The 20,247-nt window shown below is 38.3% G+C and overlaps 1 protein-coding gene across 7 annotated transcripts in view; it reads left to right on the top strand.

Annotated features, from left to right (window-relative positions):
• The first annotated feature begins 1,439 nt into the window (after positions 1 to 1,439).
• The window catches only part of FZD3 (frizzled class receptor 3), a 107,042-nt gene continuing 88,234 nt past the window's right edge, over positions 1,440 to 20,247 (top strand). For 4 of the 7 annotated variants that reach the window (XM_072796138.1, XM_072796143.1, XM_072796134.1 and 1 more), the window contains exons 1-2: positions 1,440 to 1,588; positions 11,022 to 11,699. In XM_072796138.1, coding sequence (XP_072652239.1) covers positions 11,511 to 11,699 — 189 coding nt within the window. In that variant the 5' untranslated portion in view covers positions 1,440 to 1,588; positions 11,022 to 11,510. Of the gene's footprint in view, positions 1,589 to 1,616; positions 1,870 to 6,535; positions 6,627 to 11,021; positions 11,700 to 20,247 lie in introns of those variants that run through there. The other 3 variants (XM_072796137.1, XM_072796135.1, XM_072796136.1) reach the window with 3 other exon arrangements.

Raw genomic sequence — 20,247 nt, 5'->3', positions numbered from 1 at the left:
TTGACTCAGGGAGTGATCCTAGGTCTGGGATTGAGTTCCACATCCGGCTCCTGCATGGAGCCTGCTTCTCCCTCTGCCTATAGCTCTCTCCATCACTCAAGAATAAATAAATAAATCTTAACAAAAAACCACCACCAACAAACTATCACTGCATAGGTATTTACTAAGAAAATTGAGAGCTCACTTCAGAGCTCATTTATTATGCTTTTCCCCATACCTCACCATCCGACGTTAAACTGTGACTATCAAAGCTCCATACTCATTATTTAACACTTATGGAGCACCTTTTAAAAATTGTGATAAAATACACTTAACATAAAATTCACCATTTTAACCATCGTTTAAGTGTATAGTTGAGTAGTGACAGGAACATTCATGCTGTTGTGCAACAGGATCAATATTCCTTTAGGTCCTACGTAGCTATCAACAGAGCAAAATGATGCCTGTGAATTCTAGCTTGCAAAGAGAGAAAGAGAAACAAAGGCAGGTAAAACAGGATAATAATAATAATAATAAATAAAAATAATAAATAATAATAAATAAATTAAAATATAATAAAAATAATTAAATAATAATTTTAAAAAGCTTTGGCTTTTTTTTTTTCCCCCCACTAAACAGTTGCGTGACTCTGGGTAAGTCATTTCACCTTTCAGAGCATTCTTTTCCTCATCTGAAAAAATGAATGATTGGGTTTAGATCATCTTTAAGAACTCTTTCAGCTCTGAAATGATTTAGGTAGAGGAAGAGAGGGAAGACATTTCCTAATGGAGAAAAGGATGGGGGAATGCTACCAATGACCACAAGCTCCCCCTGTGCACTGTGTTGACAACGTGGATGAAGCTGTTCCCAGGCAGGTAGCCCGTCTGTTGCTCAAGCGTGAAGACCTGCAACAGGCCAGATGCCTACTCCTATCTGCACCCGGGGTCACCCTCGACATATGTAACCCGATTCATGACCACTTCCAATCCCTTCCCTTGCAATGAGAGCATCCCAAGCTTTAAGAGAGACTTAGAGAGAGAGAGAGGCAGAGAGATAACAGGCTCCATGCCGGGAGCCCGACGCGGGGCTCGATCCCAGGTCTCCAGGACCGCGCCCTGGGCCAAAGGCGGGCGCCAAACCGCTGCGCCACCCAGGGATCCCCCACCCCAGGCTTTAAAGAGGAGAGTCGCCGCGCTATCTCAGCAGGGCAGGGAGGGCCTTGCAAACAGGGCTGCGTGCATTTTAGAATAACATTTCCAGAACTGGAAAGGCCTCCGCCGGGGCAGGGCGGCGCGAGGTGTCACCCCACGCCCGAGGCGGAGAAGAACCCGGCGGAGGGAGCTCCGGCACCTCGCAGCGGGCCTCAAAATGGGAGCGTTCGGCCAAGGGTGCGCAGCGCGCCTGCGCCGTGAGTGTGCGCGCGCACGCGCGCTCGCTCCCCGCGCCGCGCGCCCCGGCGCTCCCGAACGCTCGCGGTCGCTCGGAGGCGGCGCGCGCTGTCGGTCCGCGCTGGCTGGGGTTTACCTGAGGGACTCGCGGCCGCCCCGGGGGCCGGCCCTGCAGCACCCCCCCGCCCCGCCGCCCTTGGAGCCCGGCCCTGAGGTGTGAGGTGAGCGACGAGACGTGCGGCTCCCCGTCCGGCTTAGCTGGAAAAGGGGCGCGGGCCGTGTGGGGAAGGAGGAGGCGCCGCGGCGGCTGCCCGCTCCGCTGCCGAGCGCAGCGCTGAGGAGCCACCAGCAGCTCCGGCACCTCCTCCTCAGGGATCGTGATTCTCGTCGCGGCCAAAACAAAAGCCTTCGGCGCCAGGCTGCGGCGGGTGGTCGGAGGGGCTCCGGGAGCCGCGGCGGGCCGACGGGGTGCGGAGGACCCGAGTGTGCGGCGCGGGCTGAGGTGGGCAGACGCGGGCAGACGCCGGGGAGGGTGTTGACCCTCTGCATCCTAAACCCGCGCCGGGCAACCTGTGCGAGTGTGGACCGCGGCTCCCTCGCCGTCCCCCTCACCCCCCACCCCCGGCCCAAACCCGAGGCGAGGGAGGGGGTGTGGGGTGGGCGCCCACTCCCTCGGGCCGGCGCCGCGGGGGCGTGTGGCGCTCGCCGGAGCGGGGGCGGAGGACGCGGCGCCGGCGGCGGGGGGAGGACAATGCGTCCAGGGCTCCGGGGCGCGTGGGGCCGGCTCGGGACCCAGGTTAGGGTCGCCGCTGGCCTAGCTGTGGTGTGAGCGTTTGACCGACCTCTTCTTTCCAGTGCCCAAAAGTTGTCCCCTCAGTCCTGTCAGTTTCCAAAGTGTGCACACCCTCCCGGAGGCTTCCCCCCGCTGCCCCCGTTTATGCTAATGTGTATTTGCCGTGAGGGTACTGCTGGGTAATTAATAGACGGCCTCTCCTAAAGGTGCTGTAAAAACACTTCAAGACATTCTAAAATCTTCCCAGAAGCTCGTTAAATTTCAGGAGTCTTGGAGTTAGGTGCCTCCTCTGTAGGAGAAAGAGGGTTGTTGTTTTTTTTTTTAATTCACAGCCCCCCCCCCCCCCGTTTTTTTCTTATTTTTTTTGAGAACAAAAGCGCAGGCCATGAATTTACATATGGGATAGATTTGAAGTTGAAAGATATCCACCCAATAAAAGGGGTCCTTTTTTTTTTTTTTTTGCCCAGAATTAAAATCAAATTTTGAATTTTGGTTCCCTTCCTGAATTGGGGCAGAGGCAGCAGCAGAGCAAGACCCACAGCTCTAAAAATGACTGTTGTAAAAAAAAAAAAGTATCCAGACAAAAATCTTATTTTATGAAAAGTAGTTTTGATAGACCTGTTAGGTTTATTAGTAGGAATCGGGTGACTTTGCAAAGCCGATACCACAAGAGCAAGGGAACAAAGACCCTGACTGACATGAGGGATGGTTTACCTCCTTGCTTTCCAGGCTGCTTCTAGGCTTCAGTGGTGTGCTGTCAGTCTGAGGAATAGATAAATCTTTAGTTCTGTTATTAGGAAGTAAGATAATGCTTTTCCTCCATACTTTTAAGCAAATCAATACTATTTTTTTTTCCCCCGGAGGAAAAAAAAAAAAGCATTTACATGAACCACCAAGCCATAATGTAAGAGTAGAAAGATTCAGAGTTAGGGAAAGTAGGAAAGACCAGTGAAAGCTTAAGGGCAGGTTTGAAAGGATGGTGCTGAAGATAAAATATAATTAAGATACAGCCCTTCTCTTATCTTTTGCCTTTTATTTAGTGAAATACCATGTACCTCTACCCCCCACCCCCACCCCAAGTGTTTTGAAACTGTCAGGAGAGTAAGCGAATAATAAAATCTACCATCCTACTTTCACTATCCTACTATTTTTTAATTTTATTTTTACTTATTTTTTCAAAGATTTTATTTATTTATTCATGAGAGACACACAGAGAGAGGCAGAGAAGCAGCCTCCATTACACGCGTGGAGCCCGATGTGGGTGGGACTTGATCCCCGGGACTCCAGGATCACACCCTGGGCCAAAGGCAGGTGCTAAACCGCTGAGCCACCCAGGCGTCTCTATTTTTTATTTTTTTTAAAATATTTTATTTATTCATGAGAGACAGAAAGAGAGGCAGAGACACAGGCAGAGGGAGAAGCAGCCTTCCTGGGGATAGCCTGATGTGGGACTTGATCCAGGACCCCAGGATCACAGCCTGGGCCAAAGACAGATGCTCAACCACTGAGCCACCCAGGTGCCCTTTCCTACTATTTTTTAAAATCTCATCTGCTTACTGGTATTTTCTACGTGTACACCTCTTTGAAATCTCAGTGTCCCATTAATACTAGAAAAAATGATGGTTGGATTCTTTCATTCTTTTCCCCATCTTAGCTACGGTATTCTTTTGAGCTTTATTTTGTGCTTTGAACACTTAGGTAGATTTTTCTTGGGAGTTCCATGATTGAGATATTTGAAGTAGAGAAGGTTGAGAGGAATTTAATAAAGTACACATTCTTCCTTTATATAGTATGGTGCAGAAGGCTTTGTCATTGGGGAAGGAGAAAGGAGTTTTTAACTCATACTAAGTCCTCTGTTTCCTGCTTCAGGAAAAACTCTCTAGTCAAATTTCATATTAGTTAGGAAAACTGTAAGATTTTTTTTTTATAAAGTTTTTTATTTTTATTTTTACTTATTTATGATAGTCACACACACACACACACACAGACAGAGGCAGAGACACAGGCAGAGGGAGAAGCAGGCTCCATGCACCGGGAGCCCGACATGGGATTCGATCCCGGGTCTTCAGGATCGCGCCCTGGGCCAAAGGCAGGCGCTAAACCGCTGCGCCACCCAGGGATCCCCTAAAACTGTAAGATTGCATATTCAAAAGTAATTCTGAGCATATTAATTTGTTGGTGATAGGCTTCTGTTGACTTTATTTTCTTTAGGAAACGTGGTAGGAAACAGCTCTTGTATCTTTACTTTTCACAGAGGAGAGTGATGTTGGCCTCATGTTCTGTTTTGTTTTTTGTTTTTTAACTCCTAAAACTCTAGAACTATGTCTGGTTAAAGTTACCCACAAAAAGAGCAATAATACAAATAAAAAGACTGATTTGGAAAATGTCTGTTGAAGAAATTATTCATTATAGATTTGAGAAAAGAGTAACAAGTCTTTACTGGCTAGGAAGGAAGGAGTTTTAACTGATGATTGCATCAAAAATACTTTTCACTTCTTTATACTGAGAACTTTTGACACTTGATGTATCTAAGGAATGAAGTATTAACTAGGCTAGTGAACTTAAAAAAAAATCCTGGTTTTTAAATTTTATCTCCTTGAAATAATTTTATTTTATTTTTTTTAATTTTTATTTATTTATGATAGTCACAGAGAGAGAGAGAGAGAGAGAGAGAGGCAGAGACATAGGCAGAGGGAGAAGCAGGCTCATGCACCGGGAGCCCGACGTGGGATTCGATCCCCGGTCTCCAGGATCATGCCCTGGGCCAAAGGCAGGCGCTAAACCGCTGCGCCACCCGGGGATCCCCTGAAATAATTTTATTGTCAAAGCATACACACCATTCAAGCCTTGGTAAGGGAAAAAGTTGGGCTTGATGTTATGGGATTTTCTGATGAGTAGATTTTTAATTAGAAGGGGAAACTGGGCTAGAATTTCAATCCAGAACCTTTTTTTTTTTTTTTTTTTTTTTTTTTACGTTCAGAATCTTTTAACACCCTCCCCCCCTTTTTTTTGAAGATTTTCTTTTTTTAAGTAATCCCTACACCCAGGTTGGAACTCCCAACTCCCAAGATTAAGAGTCGCATACTCCACCCACTGAGCCAGTCCGAGGCACCATTAACTTTTCATTTTTCTTTTCAGGTTAGTTTGAAAAGATCTTCTACTTTCTTCGGTCTTAAAAATAATTTTTAATTGTAAAATGGATTGGATTTTGATGCCTATCATTCATTTTATTTTGAACCTAGGTGTATTTGTTTTTCCTGTTTCTTTTTTTAAAGCCCTATCATCACTCAGCACATTGGATGATTAAGTTATTTGTGGTAATAGATAGATGCGCTGATGGACTTTAAAAATTAGAGAGATGAAGTAGAGCAGAAAAGAGAACCTCATTCTGAGATTAATAGGAATCCAAGCCCTCTGAATTAAATATGAAGCTATAGGGGGATCCCTGGGTGGCTCAGCGGTTTAACGCCTGCCTACGGCCCAGGGCATGATCCTGGAGTCCTGGGATCAAGTCCCACATTGGGCTCCATGCATGGAGCCTGCTTTCCCCTCTGCTTGTGTCTCTGCCTCTCTCTCTCTCTCTCTCTGTATCTCTCATGAATGAATAAAATCTTTTTAAAAAAATATGAAGGTATATAAATTTAGCAACCAGGAAACAAAATTTTGAGAATGAATTTATTTTTTAAATAATAAGATGTGGAAAATAAAAGACCAGAGAACACGTGGATTTTAGGAAAACAACACTTAGAAGTGTAATATGCTCTGAGTACGTATTTTGTTTATCTTACAATACATTACTTTCCCTTAGAGGAGAAACTTCATTAGAGTAGTCATTGCTAATCCTTGCAGTGCATTCTTGGAAAACTGAAAGAAGACAAAGAACATCTCTCCTGTTTCCACAGTAGCCACTGTGTGTGAGGCAACCTTTGGATAGTGTTTCTGAGTTGGAAAGGCAAAATGTTGTTTATAAGGTGTCAAGAAAATGAAATCTAAACAGAATGATGAAATCGATCACTTTCTTTACAGCAAATGTGAATTGGAATAGAATTACTGAACCTGATCTTTTGCAGGACCCTATTGACAGCCCTCAAGACCTACTTTGTCAGTATTTCCTCAGGATTCAGCCTGCTTTCCTCTTCACAGTTGCCACTTTCCGCTTTTCTCACCTAAGTTGAGTCTGGTTTTGCAGCCAGCCTGGAAACACAGTTTTCCAAGATCTCCAAGCCCTTTATTGCTGTTTTTCAGGACAAATACTCAGCTTATTTTATCTTAAAGGCTTTTATAATTTATAATCAAAAGAAAACTGGTAATTAGGAAGTATCAAATTCCTATTGTTACACATTCATAAATATTAGATGTATCTAATCCTTTTGTTTTCTGATGGGATGGTAATCCGGTAACTTAATCAGTTTTCCAGGTATCTTACATTGGTCCTTGGAGAAGTGAGTGTGCCTCTTTTCTCAAAGGTAGGGTGTGAACAGCTGTTGCCATATCACTCACTTTTTGATGGTCCCTGGCCCCTGAAGCTATTCTCTCTAGTTATGTTAACTCAGCAGATCCCTTTATTTATTTGAAATATTGCAGATTCCTGTAGTAATCCGTATAATATCAATAAGAATGCCAAAATGACTGTTTACTTTTGTTTAATGAGTTACTGTATCTTGGCCGAAACGTTTTGGGTCCAGGATCTTCTCTTTTTCCTGCAGGTCTGGAACTTCAACTTACAGGTTTTCCATAGATGACTCTACCTTAGGAAAAATGACTTTTGCTACCCATACAATCCTGTTTAGAAGCGGTATCTTGTTATTGAAGAGCAATTTGGACTATATATATCAAAAATTCTTTTTAAATGTGCATACCATTTGATTTGGCTGATAGGTGACCTGTTTTTTTTCAATATTGAAAATCAGTTTTTACTCAAACTAAATTGATCATCACTTTTTGCTTTTCTTACTGCCTGCAGTAGGTACTAGAGTATCCCTTGGCTGGTTGCTTAATTAGCATCCAATAAATCAGTGATTCAACTAGTATTTATTCTTCTTGTTAGCTAGTCAGCACACATGGGCGGTTTAGCAAAGTTAATTATTCTATACACAGAATAATATACCACAGGTTCTTTTATAAAATCTAAGAGCCTTTATAATGTTTTATTTTTAAGCAATTGAAATAGTTTTATTCTGTGCATATATTTTTTGACAAAAATGGGATATATGTGCTGTTTAGGAAATTGCTTTAATTTTGTTTTTTTACTTATTGTATTATTACTGTCTTACCCTGTCAGTAAATAGAGATCTTGCTCATCATTATTAGTGACTATATAATACTCCACTGTGTGGTTGTACCATAGTTTTGTTTTTTAATGAATCCCTTATTGATAGACTTTTGGGTTTCTAGTTTTTTATTTTATAAACAATGTTGCTCTAACATTTTGGTTATGCATGTGTACTTATGTGTTTACTTAGAATAAATTATAGATTAGACTTGTTGCATCAAATTGTGCACATTTTAAGGGCTTTTAAGGTAAGTAGCCAACCAGTACTGGTAAAAATACCAACCAGTTTACAGTAGTATTTCAAATTGTTGGAATGTTGAAAATATTCTTTTTTTCTGTACCCTCTGCTATACTGTGTTATTTCACTGTTATTTTTGCATTTGGCAAAAATGTTCTCTTACATTTGCATTTTTTTATTAGTAGTAAAGTTGAATACCTTTTGGTGTGTTTATTGGTTATTTGTAGTTCATTTATAAATTTATGTCCTTTTCCCATTTTTCTATTGAAGTATTATTCCTTGTCTGCTTTTTTAAAAAATTTATGTATTCTGCTAAGCATATAAGTATATTTAAATATACCTATACTCTTTTAAATTACTATATTTTAGGATAGCATTCTCAAAACATAACATATAAACTGTTTGTAATTGTATCTGAAGTAATTGTTAGAACGTAGTTCATTCTCCAGAAATTCAGATTTTTAAAAAAAAATTATTTTAAAGATGTTATTTATTTATTCCTGAGAGACACAGAGACAGAGAGAGAGGCAGAGACACAGTCAGAGGGAGAAGAAGACTCCGTGCAGGGAGCCCAAAGTGGGACTGGATCCCAGGTCTCCATGATCACGCCCTGGGCTGAAGGCGGCACTAACCACTGAGCCACCTGGGCTGCTCTCAGATTTTTTTTTTTTTTTTAAGATTGTATTTATTTATTCATGAAAGACATAAGCAGAGGGAGAAGCAGGCTGGTGGGGAGCCCAATACGGGACTCGATCCCAGGACCCTGAGCCAAAGGATCACGACCCTAGCCAAAGGCGAATGCTTAAACCACTGAGCCACCCAGGTGTCTCCAGAAATTCAGATTTCTTAGACTTCTGTAAGGTGATCTGTAAATCTGCTACACGTTAAAATTAGGGAATCTCTTATTTGGAGGAAAAAGAAACTGTTTTAAGATTTTTACTTTTTGTCTTAACTTGAATTCACTTTTATTTCAATAATCATAAACTGTAGTCTTAAAATAATAAGATTTTCATCTGACTTGAGCCTAACAATAGATTTTACAGAAGAGTTTTGATATATGGTAATTTGGGTGTTGTAGTACATAAAGGAAACACTTTTATAAGACTGTGGGAAGGGATCCCTGGGTGGCGCAGCGGTTTGGCGCCTGCCTTTGGCCCAGGGCGCGATCCTGGAGACCCGGGATCGAGTCCCACGTCGGGCTCCCTGCATGGAGCCTGCTTCTCCCTCTGCCTGTGTCTCTGCCTCTCTCTCTCTCTCTCTCTGTGTGACTATCATGAATAAATAAATAAAATCTTAAAAAAAAAAAATGTGGGAAGCTTCATTTGTACATGAGGCCAAAGGAATAATTGAGAGGAAATAAGGTAAATAAAGTAGGTATAAGTATAAGGGGATGTCTTCTAGTTTTAAAAACCCAGGGAGGTATTCACATTCCTTCTTTTATATGATAGTCTTTGAACCATAAATTTGAAACACTTAATTGTTTGAAAAATTAGCCTAAGTGAAATTTGAAAAATTCTTTAGTCTAAATGAAATTTTAAAAATTCTTGATATTGCTATAAATATATTTTAAAAAGGAACAGTGTTCTCTTTTGTTTAATTGCAAGCTGATGAGCATGCTGCATGAGCAACAAACTACAAAGATTGAATTTTTACATAGATATTTTAATACTGTAACCAGATAAAGCTTTCAGTAGTTTTTTGACACATATTTAATGATATGCATAATTGTTACTGTGTTGCACATAATTAAGCTTAAATATAAACGACTGTGTTTACTACCAGTTTTTTATAGCCAGACCTCACAATTTTGGGGCCAGCTTGAAGGAGGAAAAAAATATGGCAGGCCAAGAAACTGTGGCAAAGATCTCTGACTTAGAGATTTTGCATAGAGAGAATAGTCATTTAGGGCAAAGATTGCTCATAACTTTAATATTCCTAATTTTAATTCTTAGTATTCCTAATTCATAGACCTTGTCCCTTCCACCACTTAATACCATGTACTACAGGAAGAAATTGGAAAGGTTTAGCCACTGCTTTATTTTCTCCAAATATTATTTTTTTTCTACTTAGTAACTAAAGCTTGGGATGTAGAGGTCCCAAGCATTGATAGTGAACTAAGAACAGTTTCTTTTCTTGCTTCAGTGAAACCAGTACAGGTCTCAAAGTCTAAGCTGTCATGGGTCCTGGTATTTAAGTTGTCCTGTTTATGTGGGTCTCTCAGAATTTCTGAACCTGAACTTCTCATGTTTTCTGAACAAAGGCTCTTCACAACAAACACAGAAATAGCCAATGCATATATAAAACAAAATGAAATTAAATTTAACCATTATTAAGCCAAATGAAGCCATGATAGCTTAGTAAATGCTGTTTTCCTACCAGACCTACCTTTCATTCTACCCATTCTACCCTCTCAGCCCCAAACAAGATATGTATTCTTGCCCCTGGAAAAGTAGGAGCAAATCAAAAGAATCTAAAGCTTAGTGGAAACTGTAACTGGGAATCATTCCTATTCCTGCTGTGATTTTTCTTTTTAGGAATGATTTTTATTCTCTGCAGCATGGCTGTGCTGTGAAACATTTGTTAGTCAGATATTTCTACATCTAGATACTGTTTCTGCACTAAAAAGATGATGTAATGTTGGAAAAATTTCTTGATAATACTTTTAGAACCTTCTGTTTGCCAGTTCAGTATTGGTTGATGGAGATAGCCTTTGTATCTTGTATCTTGTATCTTTGTAGCCTTTGTACTTCAGTAATAAAATTACTTAATGTTTAATGCTGCTTTACTATTTTATAAAGTACTTTTACATATATTATCTCATAATTCATTTGTATATCATACTTGTAAGAGAGAGAGTATTTTCAGGAAGAAAAATTCTGAGTTCAGAGAAGTTAAATGATATGTTTACACTTAACACAGCTAGTAAGGGACTTGAATTCATCCAATTTATTTATATTTCAACTTTTTCACAGATACCTTCTGCCAAATCAGTTAATGTAGAAATGCACCATTAATGATTAAAACACATATAATACATTTTAAATTCAGTAGTTTTGGTTATAAATATGGCAGATATTTAAATTTAGTACAACAGCATAAGAATTTTTCAAAATGGATCAATTATATTTTGTGACAAATGAGAAACTGCCATTCTAGATAAGGAATTAAACCATATGTTATATAAGCAACTGAGGGAAGAAAATTGCCTTTAAGTTCTGGTTAAGGATATCTACAGAATAAATGATAAAGGAGAAAAACTATACTATGTCTCTGTGAAATACTGATGTATTTTGTTTATTAAGTCAGTATGATATCTCTCATCAAAGATTGTTTTATTTCTCTTTCTCATAGTTCATTGTTGGTGTGTGGAAACACAACCGATTTTTGTATATTGATTTGTATCCAGCAACTTTACTGAACTCATCAAAGGCTTTAATATCAAGTCTACAATATTTTGAGAAGAAATTATTAATATTGCCCATTAAAAAAATACTTTGCAGATATTTCAACCAAAGGAAGAAATAGCTCTCCTAAGATGGAATCTGTTGTTTGGGAATGTGGTTGATCAACTTGATATGTTGGCCAGATATGCCCTATGTAATAAAATGAAAAGAAGAGACAAGATGATGTCATTTTCCCGTATTGTGAAACCAAAAACAAATGCCTTTTGTGAGACCAAGCTAACAAACCTCTGATGGTCAAAGAGTATTTAACTGTTTGAAGAACTTAACAGTAAGATATAGAAGAAATACTTTCAAGCTGAGACCTGCAGGTGAATAATGATCTAAAATACATATTGAGTAGGCCTGATCATCCAAATCTCATTCAGATCCAGGAAGGATGGCTATGAGTTGGATTGTCTTCTACTTTTGGCCCTTGACTATGTTTGTGGGACATATAGGTGGGCACAGTTTGTTTTCTTGTGAACCCATTACCTTGAGGATGTGCCAAGATTTGCCTTATAATACTACCTTTATGCCTAATCTTCTGAATCACTATGACCAACAGACAGCAGCTTTAGCAATGGAGGTAAGACTTGATCTATTATTTGATGTATCTTAATGGTGATTCTTATAATGTCTTGTTAACTACTCTAATGAATGTGTTTGATTAAAAACAGAAGAATGTTATTTTTAACTATATCTTATACATTAAAAAGTTATATGTTTAGGTTCAAACTGTAATAGATTGAAGAATTCATGTTTGGGGAATGTTACTCTTGACTTATTTTTAGATGTGTTTTTATAAAGAAATATGAAACATTGGAACATGGAAGTTAATAGCCATTGAGAAGTTTAAAATTGTCCAAGTTATGATATTACATTTTTTCTGTTTGATAATAAAACCTCAGATAAAGAGTAGAATATAATAATAGTCACACTTCATTCCTTAAGTATTGAAGGTAACATGATCTTGTAAAATAAGTTCTTTGTTCAGCCTTTAGGCTGGTGGTTTATGGTATTTAAATTTTCTTAAAAACTTTGAAAAATGTTTATGATTTTACCATCACATCAATTTAAGGATGATAACTCCTGATGAACAAAAAAGGTTTAAGGTTTGGTTGTATAAATTTTAACTGTTCTTGACCTCTCAGAATTTTATGAAAATGTGTTGCCTTTCTTGAATATTTCTAATAGTAGTTCTTCAGATAACTTTTTAATGATTTTACTTTAGAAACTATGACAAATTAATGAACATAGTTAACAATAGGTTTAAATAACTATGCATGCATTTCTACAGAGATTTTAGAATTGTGGACAAGGATAATATGCTTACCAGATAGGAGCCAGGCGGCCCCCGATGGTGGCAATAGGAAGCATAGGCTTTGGAGTTATGCAAATAGGCTTGAATTCTAGCTTTATCATTTTCTAGCTTTATTACTTTGGGAAAATTATGAGAACTTTCTTACCATAGCTTCTTTGCTTGTAAGGTGGAATTAATAATAATTATACAGAGAATGTTTTGTACTTTAGTCTGTAATCTATTATTATAGTGCTTTCAGCACATTGAAGCCTATATGTTTTGGAATGCTTCATTTTATGGTAAAACCCAAAGATTCATTACTTCCAAGTAGACTAACATAAATGTGCCTGGGAAAATTTATAGAAAGACTATTATTTGCAGATTTTGAAATGTGGAGGATATCTTATATATTCCAAATATTTGAAAATATTACAGAGATTGAGCATTTTCTACTCTTCTGACTATGTAAGGTCTGATACAGGGAGATTTGGTATACACTATCAGATTAGGATATGAAAATGGATAGTGTCTTAATACATTATTTTGGTTCCAGGTGTAGTGTTCCTTGCTGTGTATTAAAACCATCAATTCTCTTATCAAAAAAATTGGAGTAGAAATACCTTTGTTTTGGGATCCCTGGGTGGCGCAACGGTTTGGAGCCTGCCTTTGGCCCAGGGCGCGATCCTGGAGACCCGGGATTGAATCTCACGTCGGGCTCCCGGTGCATGGAGCCTGCTTCTCCCTCTGCCTGTGTCTCTGCCTCTCTCTCTCTCTCTCTCTCTCTCTGTGACTATCATAAATAAATAAAAAATTTAAAAAAAAGAAATACCTTTGTTTTTAGTATCATTATAAGTCAGTATAACTCCTTTGGAAAGCAAATAGTGTAATAAGAAGCAAGTAATCAAGATGTTTGAACTGATATGGGTTCAACTTTTGGTTCTGCTTTGTAGTAGCTTTAAGACTTTGAATAGTCACTTAGCCTTGGTTTCTTCATTTGTGAAAAGGCAGTAATAACAAAAAACCTTGAAGGGCTGTTAGGATTAAACTTATAAAGTAGCTAGTACAGGGAATGGCACACAGTAGGTTAACTACAAATGTTAATTCTATTCCAATTCTGTTTCTAAATGATCCTAAAGAGAAAGTACCAGAAAGATAATGTATTTGTTCTAAATGAACTTGCATTCCTATGTGTAGGCTTTTGGGACATTCATAATAATGGCATAGTAAGCTATCACTACCTTCTTCTCACAGTTGCCTGTGTAGTCTAGATTGTTTATTGGCAATAAGGTTGCTTCTTTTTAAATTTCATACATTCTGGGGAGAGCACCTAAGTGGGCAGTATTTTCTAAGAGAAGGCTCCAGTTCTTTGACTTAAATAATATTGCAGATAGTTGTTACATGGTTGTTATATCAAGACAATGATGCCACTGACAGAATTGTCAGTTTGAGAGTGTAAAGTTTCTGTAATAGCAAAGGACATGGAAACTCAGCAGTCAACAAAACATCCTTCTAGATGGAAGTAGGGATTCTTGGGCCCTTATAAGGACAAGAATCTATCTCTGATTCTAGAATGTGTCTGTCAACTTTTAACAGGAGCAAGTAGTTGGAGCAAACAGTGGGAGCACATTTTTGAGTGTTCACTGTGGGTCATAGTGAATTGAAAGATAATTTCTTAGGTGCAGGCCCATGTTTCAGGTCTGCCTTAGGGTCATTCCTGTATGATTTGCTGAGTCAAAATGAGTGCCTGGAATAGAATAGTATAGGACAGTGAGCTAGGGATACCACAGATGAGAGGAAGTACAGAATCTGGGTTATTTCACATATGATTATTCAGAGTTAATAAATTGGCTGTTCTTTCATTGTAGGTATAAGATTCTTAGTCTATACTTTCATTGAATTTGGGACATATTTAAATAAATGGGATAATGTAAGTATCAAGTCATTAAGTTGGAAAAGAAGATCTTTACTAATATGTTTATTTCTCTATCCCCCCCCTTCTAAAACATACTCATCTATACAGAAACACTAAATTTTTATAAGTTCTTGACTTGATGTTTTTTCCTCATGAGTGGCTTTTGACAGAGAAAAAAATTTCTCATTCCTGAGTTTCAAACCATTTGGGCTGTCCGAATTGCTAAGTAAATTTTTGGGAGCTGTCCAGCACAGTCAAGAAAGTGTTAACAAATTGTTGGTAACTATCTTTACCAACCGCATGTTATCAGGTATTTATGACTGCAGTGGTAATAAAAGAGATCTGAACAGCCTTCCTCCCTATACTGGATAATTAAATGCAGTTGAATAGGAAGAGACAGTTTAGTGGAAAAAGCACTAAATGAGGGATAGGAAATTTGTTATTTTGCCACTAAATAGTTTTGTAACTTCTTTGTGTTAGTTTCCTCTAGGAAGTGAATTTTTTTCCCTGTCCATTTTACAAGGTTAAGATTCAATGATGTAAGTGATGTGTATATTTAAAAAATTTGAAAAGTTAAAGTGCTGTATAAATGCAAAGCAGTACTCCTTGTTGCCTGTCACCCTATTTAACTTCAGTTAATATGTGGAACAAGCATTCTTACCTTTTTATGAGGTTGATAACTTGTCTACTCCTTTTTTTTTTTTTTTTTTTTTGAGAGAGAAAGAACATGTGCAAGTGGAGTGTGGGGGGTGGGGAGAGGGAGAGAATGTTAAGCAGGCTCCATGCCCAGTATAGATCCCAATGTGAGGCTTGATCCCATGACCCTAAGATCATGACCTGAACCGAAACCAGGAGTCAGATATTTAACCTACTAAGCCACACAGGTGCCCCTTGTCTTTTTTTTTGTTTGTTTTTTAAGAGAAACTAGACCACTCTTAGGATAATCAGAGGATAAACTCTTGGGATTGTTTGTGTTTGCCTCCCATTTCCTGTTTTCTTTTGTCATTCTCAAAGATTTTCTGTAGCATGGAAAGTTGGCAGTGGGATAGATTCTGCTGGGAACACAGAACCTAAAAGGTCAAAATCCTGGTATCCTTTATGATTCATTAAGAACAAAGCATGTTTTTAAAAAAAAAAAGAACAAAGCATGTTTGAACCAATCTTCATGTTATCCAGACTCAAACTGTAACTTAAAAAAAAGCTTTATTATAGATAATTTTAGTTATATAGACATATAGATAATAGTATAATGGACACCATATACCCATTACTTACCATCTAGCTTCAAAAATTATCAACTCAAAATCTTAAAAAAAAAAACAAAACAGCCCGGGTGGCTCAGCAGTTTAACGCAGCCTTCGGCCCAGGGCATGATCCCGGAGATCCAGGATGGAGTCCCATATCAGGCTCCCTTCATGGAGCCTGCTTCTCCCACTGCCTCTTTTTCTCTCTGTGTCTCTCATGAATAAATAAACAAAATCTTTATCACAGCTAGTTTTGTTTCATTTATGACTGCATATCCCAACTGGGTTACTTTGAAGCAAATTTCAAACACCATAATTCCATCTACAAATATTTCTGTATATATCTCTAAAAAAAAGTAAGAACTCTTAAAAAAATATATAAACACCTTACCTGGGATCCCTGGGTGGCGCAGCGGGTTAGCGCCTGCCTTTGGCCCAGGGCGCGATCCTGGAGACCCGGGATCGAATCCCACATCGGGCTCTCGGTGCATGGAGCCTGCTTCTCCCTCTGCCTGTGTCTCTGCCCCTCTCTCTCTCTCTCTCTCTGTGACTATCATAAATAAATTAAAAAAAAAAAAATAAACACCTTACCTTTATTACTTCCTCAGTATCATCAATTATCCAGTTAAATGTTCACTTTACTCTGACCATTTCACGGTTGTTTATATAGTTGACTTTTCAAATCAGGATTCATATATTGCATTCAATTGATATGTCTTTCTTTTATAGTTTCTCCTTTTCCTCTCTTTTTTTCTTGTAATATGTTTGCCTTATAGAGTTTCCCATTGTCTTTATTTGGTTGATTGCATCCCTGTGGTTTTATTTCCCATGTTCTTTTGTCTCCTTTTTTGATTTTTTTTAGGAAAATACTTCATGGGCACATAATATCTGGTTGTCACTTTGTAATTTTGGAATGCATTCATGATCATCTCTTAGATTGATAATTTCATTAAAGTTTTATAAAAATGCTTATAATTTAATTCTGTCATTCTTCACTTCTCAGCTGGAATGCTTCATAAACAGAAAATTCCACTCATTGACTGTTGGGCTGCTAAGTTACTCTCATGTACAGTCTATATAAGAAAGATAAGATAAATACTTGGTTATTCTCAAATATTTATCAGTATTTATTCGTTTTTCAGATCATGACTTGATTCCCAAACATCCTTCAAAGGTGAACAATGAAGTCTTTTTTTTTTTTAAAGGTTTCATTATAAACTCATAGATTTAACATATTTGGTTTGTTTCAAGTCCATTACAGTTATTATTCCTACTTGGACTCTAACTGTACTTGCTATCTTTTGTAGTGGAAGCCTCTTCAAGGTAGCTTCTAGGTTTTTTTTTTTGTTTTTTTTGTTTTTTTTAAATTTATTTATTTATGATAGTCACACACAGAGAGAGAGAGAGAGGCAGAGACACAGGCAGAGAGAGAAGCAGGCTCCATGCACTGGGAGCCCGACGTGGGATTCGATCCCAGGTCTCCAGGATCGCGCCCTGAGCCAAAGGCAGGCGCCAAACCGCTGCGCCACCCAGGGATCCCTAGCTTCTAGGTTTTGACGCTACCCTAGTAGTCTGTCATAGGTTCCTTGCAGGGTGCCTGATATGGGACTTGATCCTGGGTTGAGGCAGCACTAAACTGCTGAGCCACCCCGGCTGCCCAGAAACTTTTTTTAAAAGAAAGTACATCCTGAGTTTATATTGATACTTTCAATTCAAATAATATTGCAGAGTTTTTAACATTATAAAATCTTATTTTTTCTTTTTTCTTATATTGAAGCTTTATGATACACATACATTACATAAGAACAATTATTACAATATGATTACTGGAAGCAGTTTGTTTGTTTTGTACTTCTTTTTGTCTTTAGGCATGTAACTCACCAAAGATATACTGGCAAATTACTGTGTTTTAAAGTTAAATACTTCTTTGTGTGGTTAAACTCAATACACATTTAGATTCATATGTTTCATTTATTGAGAAATGACTTTAAAATTTTTTTTAAAGTTTCTTTCTTTCTTAAGGACTTTACTTATTCATGAGAAACAGAGGGAGAGAGGCAGAGACATAGGCAGATGGCCATGCAGACTCCCTGCGAAGAGCCTGATGTGGGGACTCGATCCCGGGACCCTGGGATCAGGCCTTGAGCTGAAGGCAGCTGCTCAATTGCTGAGCCACCTAGGGGTCCCAAAACTTTCCTTCTTTCTAATTGTGTTTTAAAACTGTATACAGGGGAAAAAAAATTAAAACAAACAAACAAAAAAACTGTATATAGGGGCAGCCCATGTAGCGCAGCAGTTTAGCGCCGCCTGCAGCCCAGGGTGTGATCCTGAGACCCAGTATTGAGTTCCACGTCGGGCTCCCTGCATGGAGCCTGCTTCTCCCTCTGCCTGTGCCTCTGCCTCTCTCTCTCTCTGTCTCTCATGAATGAATAAATAAATAAATAAGATCTTAAAAAAAAAACAGAAAAACAACTGTATATACAGGGACACCTGGATGACTCAGCTATTGAGTGTCTGCCTTTGGCTCATCGAGTCCCACATCAGGCTCCCTGTATGAAGCCTGCTTCTCCCTCTGCCTATGTCTTTGCCTCTCTCTCTGTCTCTCATGAATAAATAAAATCTTTAAAAAAAAACCCCAAAACTATATATACAGAACAAGATACATTCAGAAAAGTCTAGTTTCTGGACCTTTCCCACTCTATCTTGTTCTTTCTTTCCTCTTAAATGTCATTGAAAGAGTTTTGTTTATTTTTCTATTACAAAAATTTAAATATAATTTAATATTTATATAAGATGTTCAATATTTGTTCATGTATATTCTTTTGCCTTTCTTTGATAATAGTGTCATATTTGTCTTTTCTATCTTGTTTCATTTAACAATATATCATGGATATTCCATAGTAGTATTTATAGATATTGGTTATTAAAATGTTTTTTTGAACTGTAAAAATACATACAAAGTTCACCATTCCAACCCTTCCAACTTTAGGTATACAGCTTGGTGATATGAAGTATATTCATCTTGTTATACAATTATGATCTCTATTCATCTCTAGCACTTTTTAATTTAACAAAACTGAAACTCTGTACGAAGTAAACAATAATTCCCCGTTTTCCTCTCCTCCAGGCCCCTGGCAACTACCATTCTTCTTTCACTCTGAATTTAATTATGCTAGTAGGTACCTAATATATGAGGAACGATACAATATTTGTCCTTTTGTGACTGGCTTATTTCACTTAACATAATGTCTTCAAGGTTCATCCATGTAGCAAATGCCAGGATTTCCTTTCCGTTTAAAGCCAAATGATACTTCATTGTATGTGTATACCACATTTTGTTTATCCACTCATCCATCAAACACTTGAGTTGCTTCTACCTTTTGGCTGTTATGAATAATGCTGCTATGAACATGGGTGTAAAATACTTGTTTGAGTCCCTACTTTCAATTTTTGGCGCTATATACCCAGAAGAGGAATTACTGAGACATATGATAATTCTATATTTAACTTTTTGAGGAACCGCGATACTGTTTTCCATAGCAGCTGCTTCCATTTTACATTCCCATCAGTGCCACAGAGGTTCCAATTTCTCCACATCCTTGCCAGCACTTGTTATTTTCTGGTTTTGTTTTTGTTATAATAGTCATCCTAGTGGGTATTAAGTTATCCTCATTTTTTTTTCATTCAGTTTTCCTATTGATGGATATTTGGGTTGTTTCTGTCTTTTGCTTTTGAAATCAGAGCTTGTCCTTATTCATCTTCGTATGTCCAGCACCCCACACACACAGTCCAGTGACTCACAATAGGAACTACTAAATAAATTGCTAAAAAATAAAATGCTTGAATTAATTAATGAACTTTACAAAGTCTTTTTTTTTTTTTTTTAAGATTATTTATTTATTTATTTATTCATGAGAGACAGAGAGGCAGAGATACAGGCAGAGGGAGAAGCAGGCTCCATACAGGGAGCCCGATGTGGGACTTGATCCCAGAACTCCAGGATCACGCCCTGGGCCAAGGCAGGCGCTAAACCACTGAGCCACCCAGGCATCCCCTACAAAGTCTTTTAAGAGATGATAGTAGTCTTGCTCTAAGCACTTAATCTGCCGCTGTAAATAGAAGGTGCTTTATGGGGATGGTAATCCCAATCCCAAGAGTACCATATAACTGTGAACACTAGTATTTTACTTTGCCTTTTGAGAGGTGGGGAGCAGCTAATCAAAGTGACTCAGAGCTTTGGGCATCATGTGTTTGTACTTGTAAGTGTTGTAATTAAGTAAAAGAAAAGCGCAACCTGTCTTTCTCATCTCTAGGCTTTAATGTTCCTTATGCCTTAATCTTTTCTTGATCTTTGTCAAAAGATGGTTGATGGTTGTACTGATGGTTGTACTTTTCCTACGTTATGTAGGAAAAAGAAGATAGGAGTGGATATCATTATATGTGGTATCATCCCATTTTTCTTAAAAAATATGTGTGTGTGTGTGTGTGTGTGTGTGTGTGTGTGTGTGTGTTTATGAAGAGTAAGTGATCTGGAAGGATTTTCACCAAGGCCAACAGTAGTTTTCCTGAATTAGCACAATTTATTTGTGTTTTCTGTGTCTTATTTAATGTTTATATTTTTAAATTTTTCTGTAAGAATCATATTATGCTTTTAAAATAGTAAAATTAGTGAAGAAAC

This window comes from Canis lupus, chromosome 24 (genome assembly GCF_048164855.1).
Source record: "Canis lupus baileyi chromosome 24, mCanLup2.hap1, whole genome shotgun sequence".
Lineage (NCBI taxonomy): Eukaryota > Metazoa > Chordata > Mammalia > Carnivora > Canidae > Canis > Canis lupus.
The sequence above is the reverse complement of the archived record's forward strand: the minus strand, read 5'-3'. Positions and strand labels throughout refer to the sequence as shown.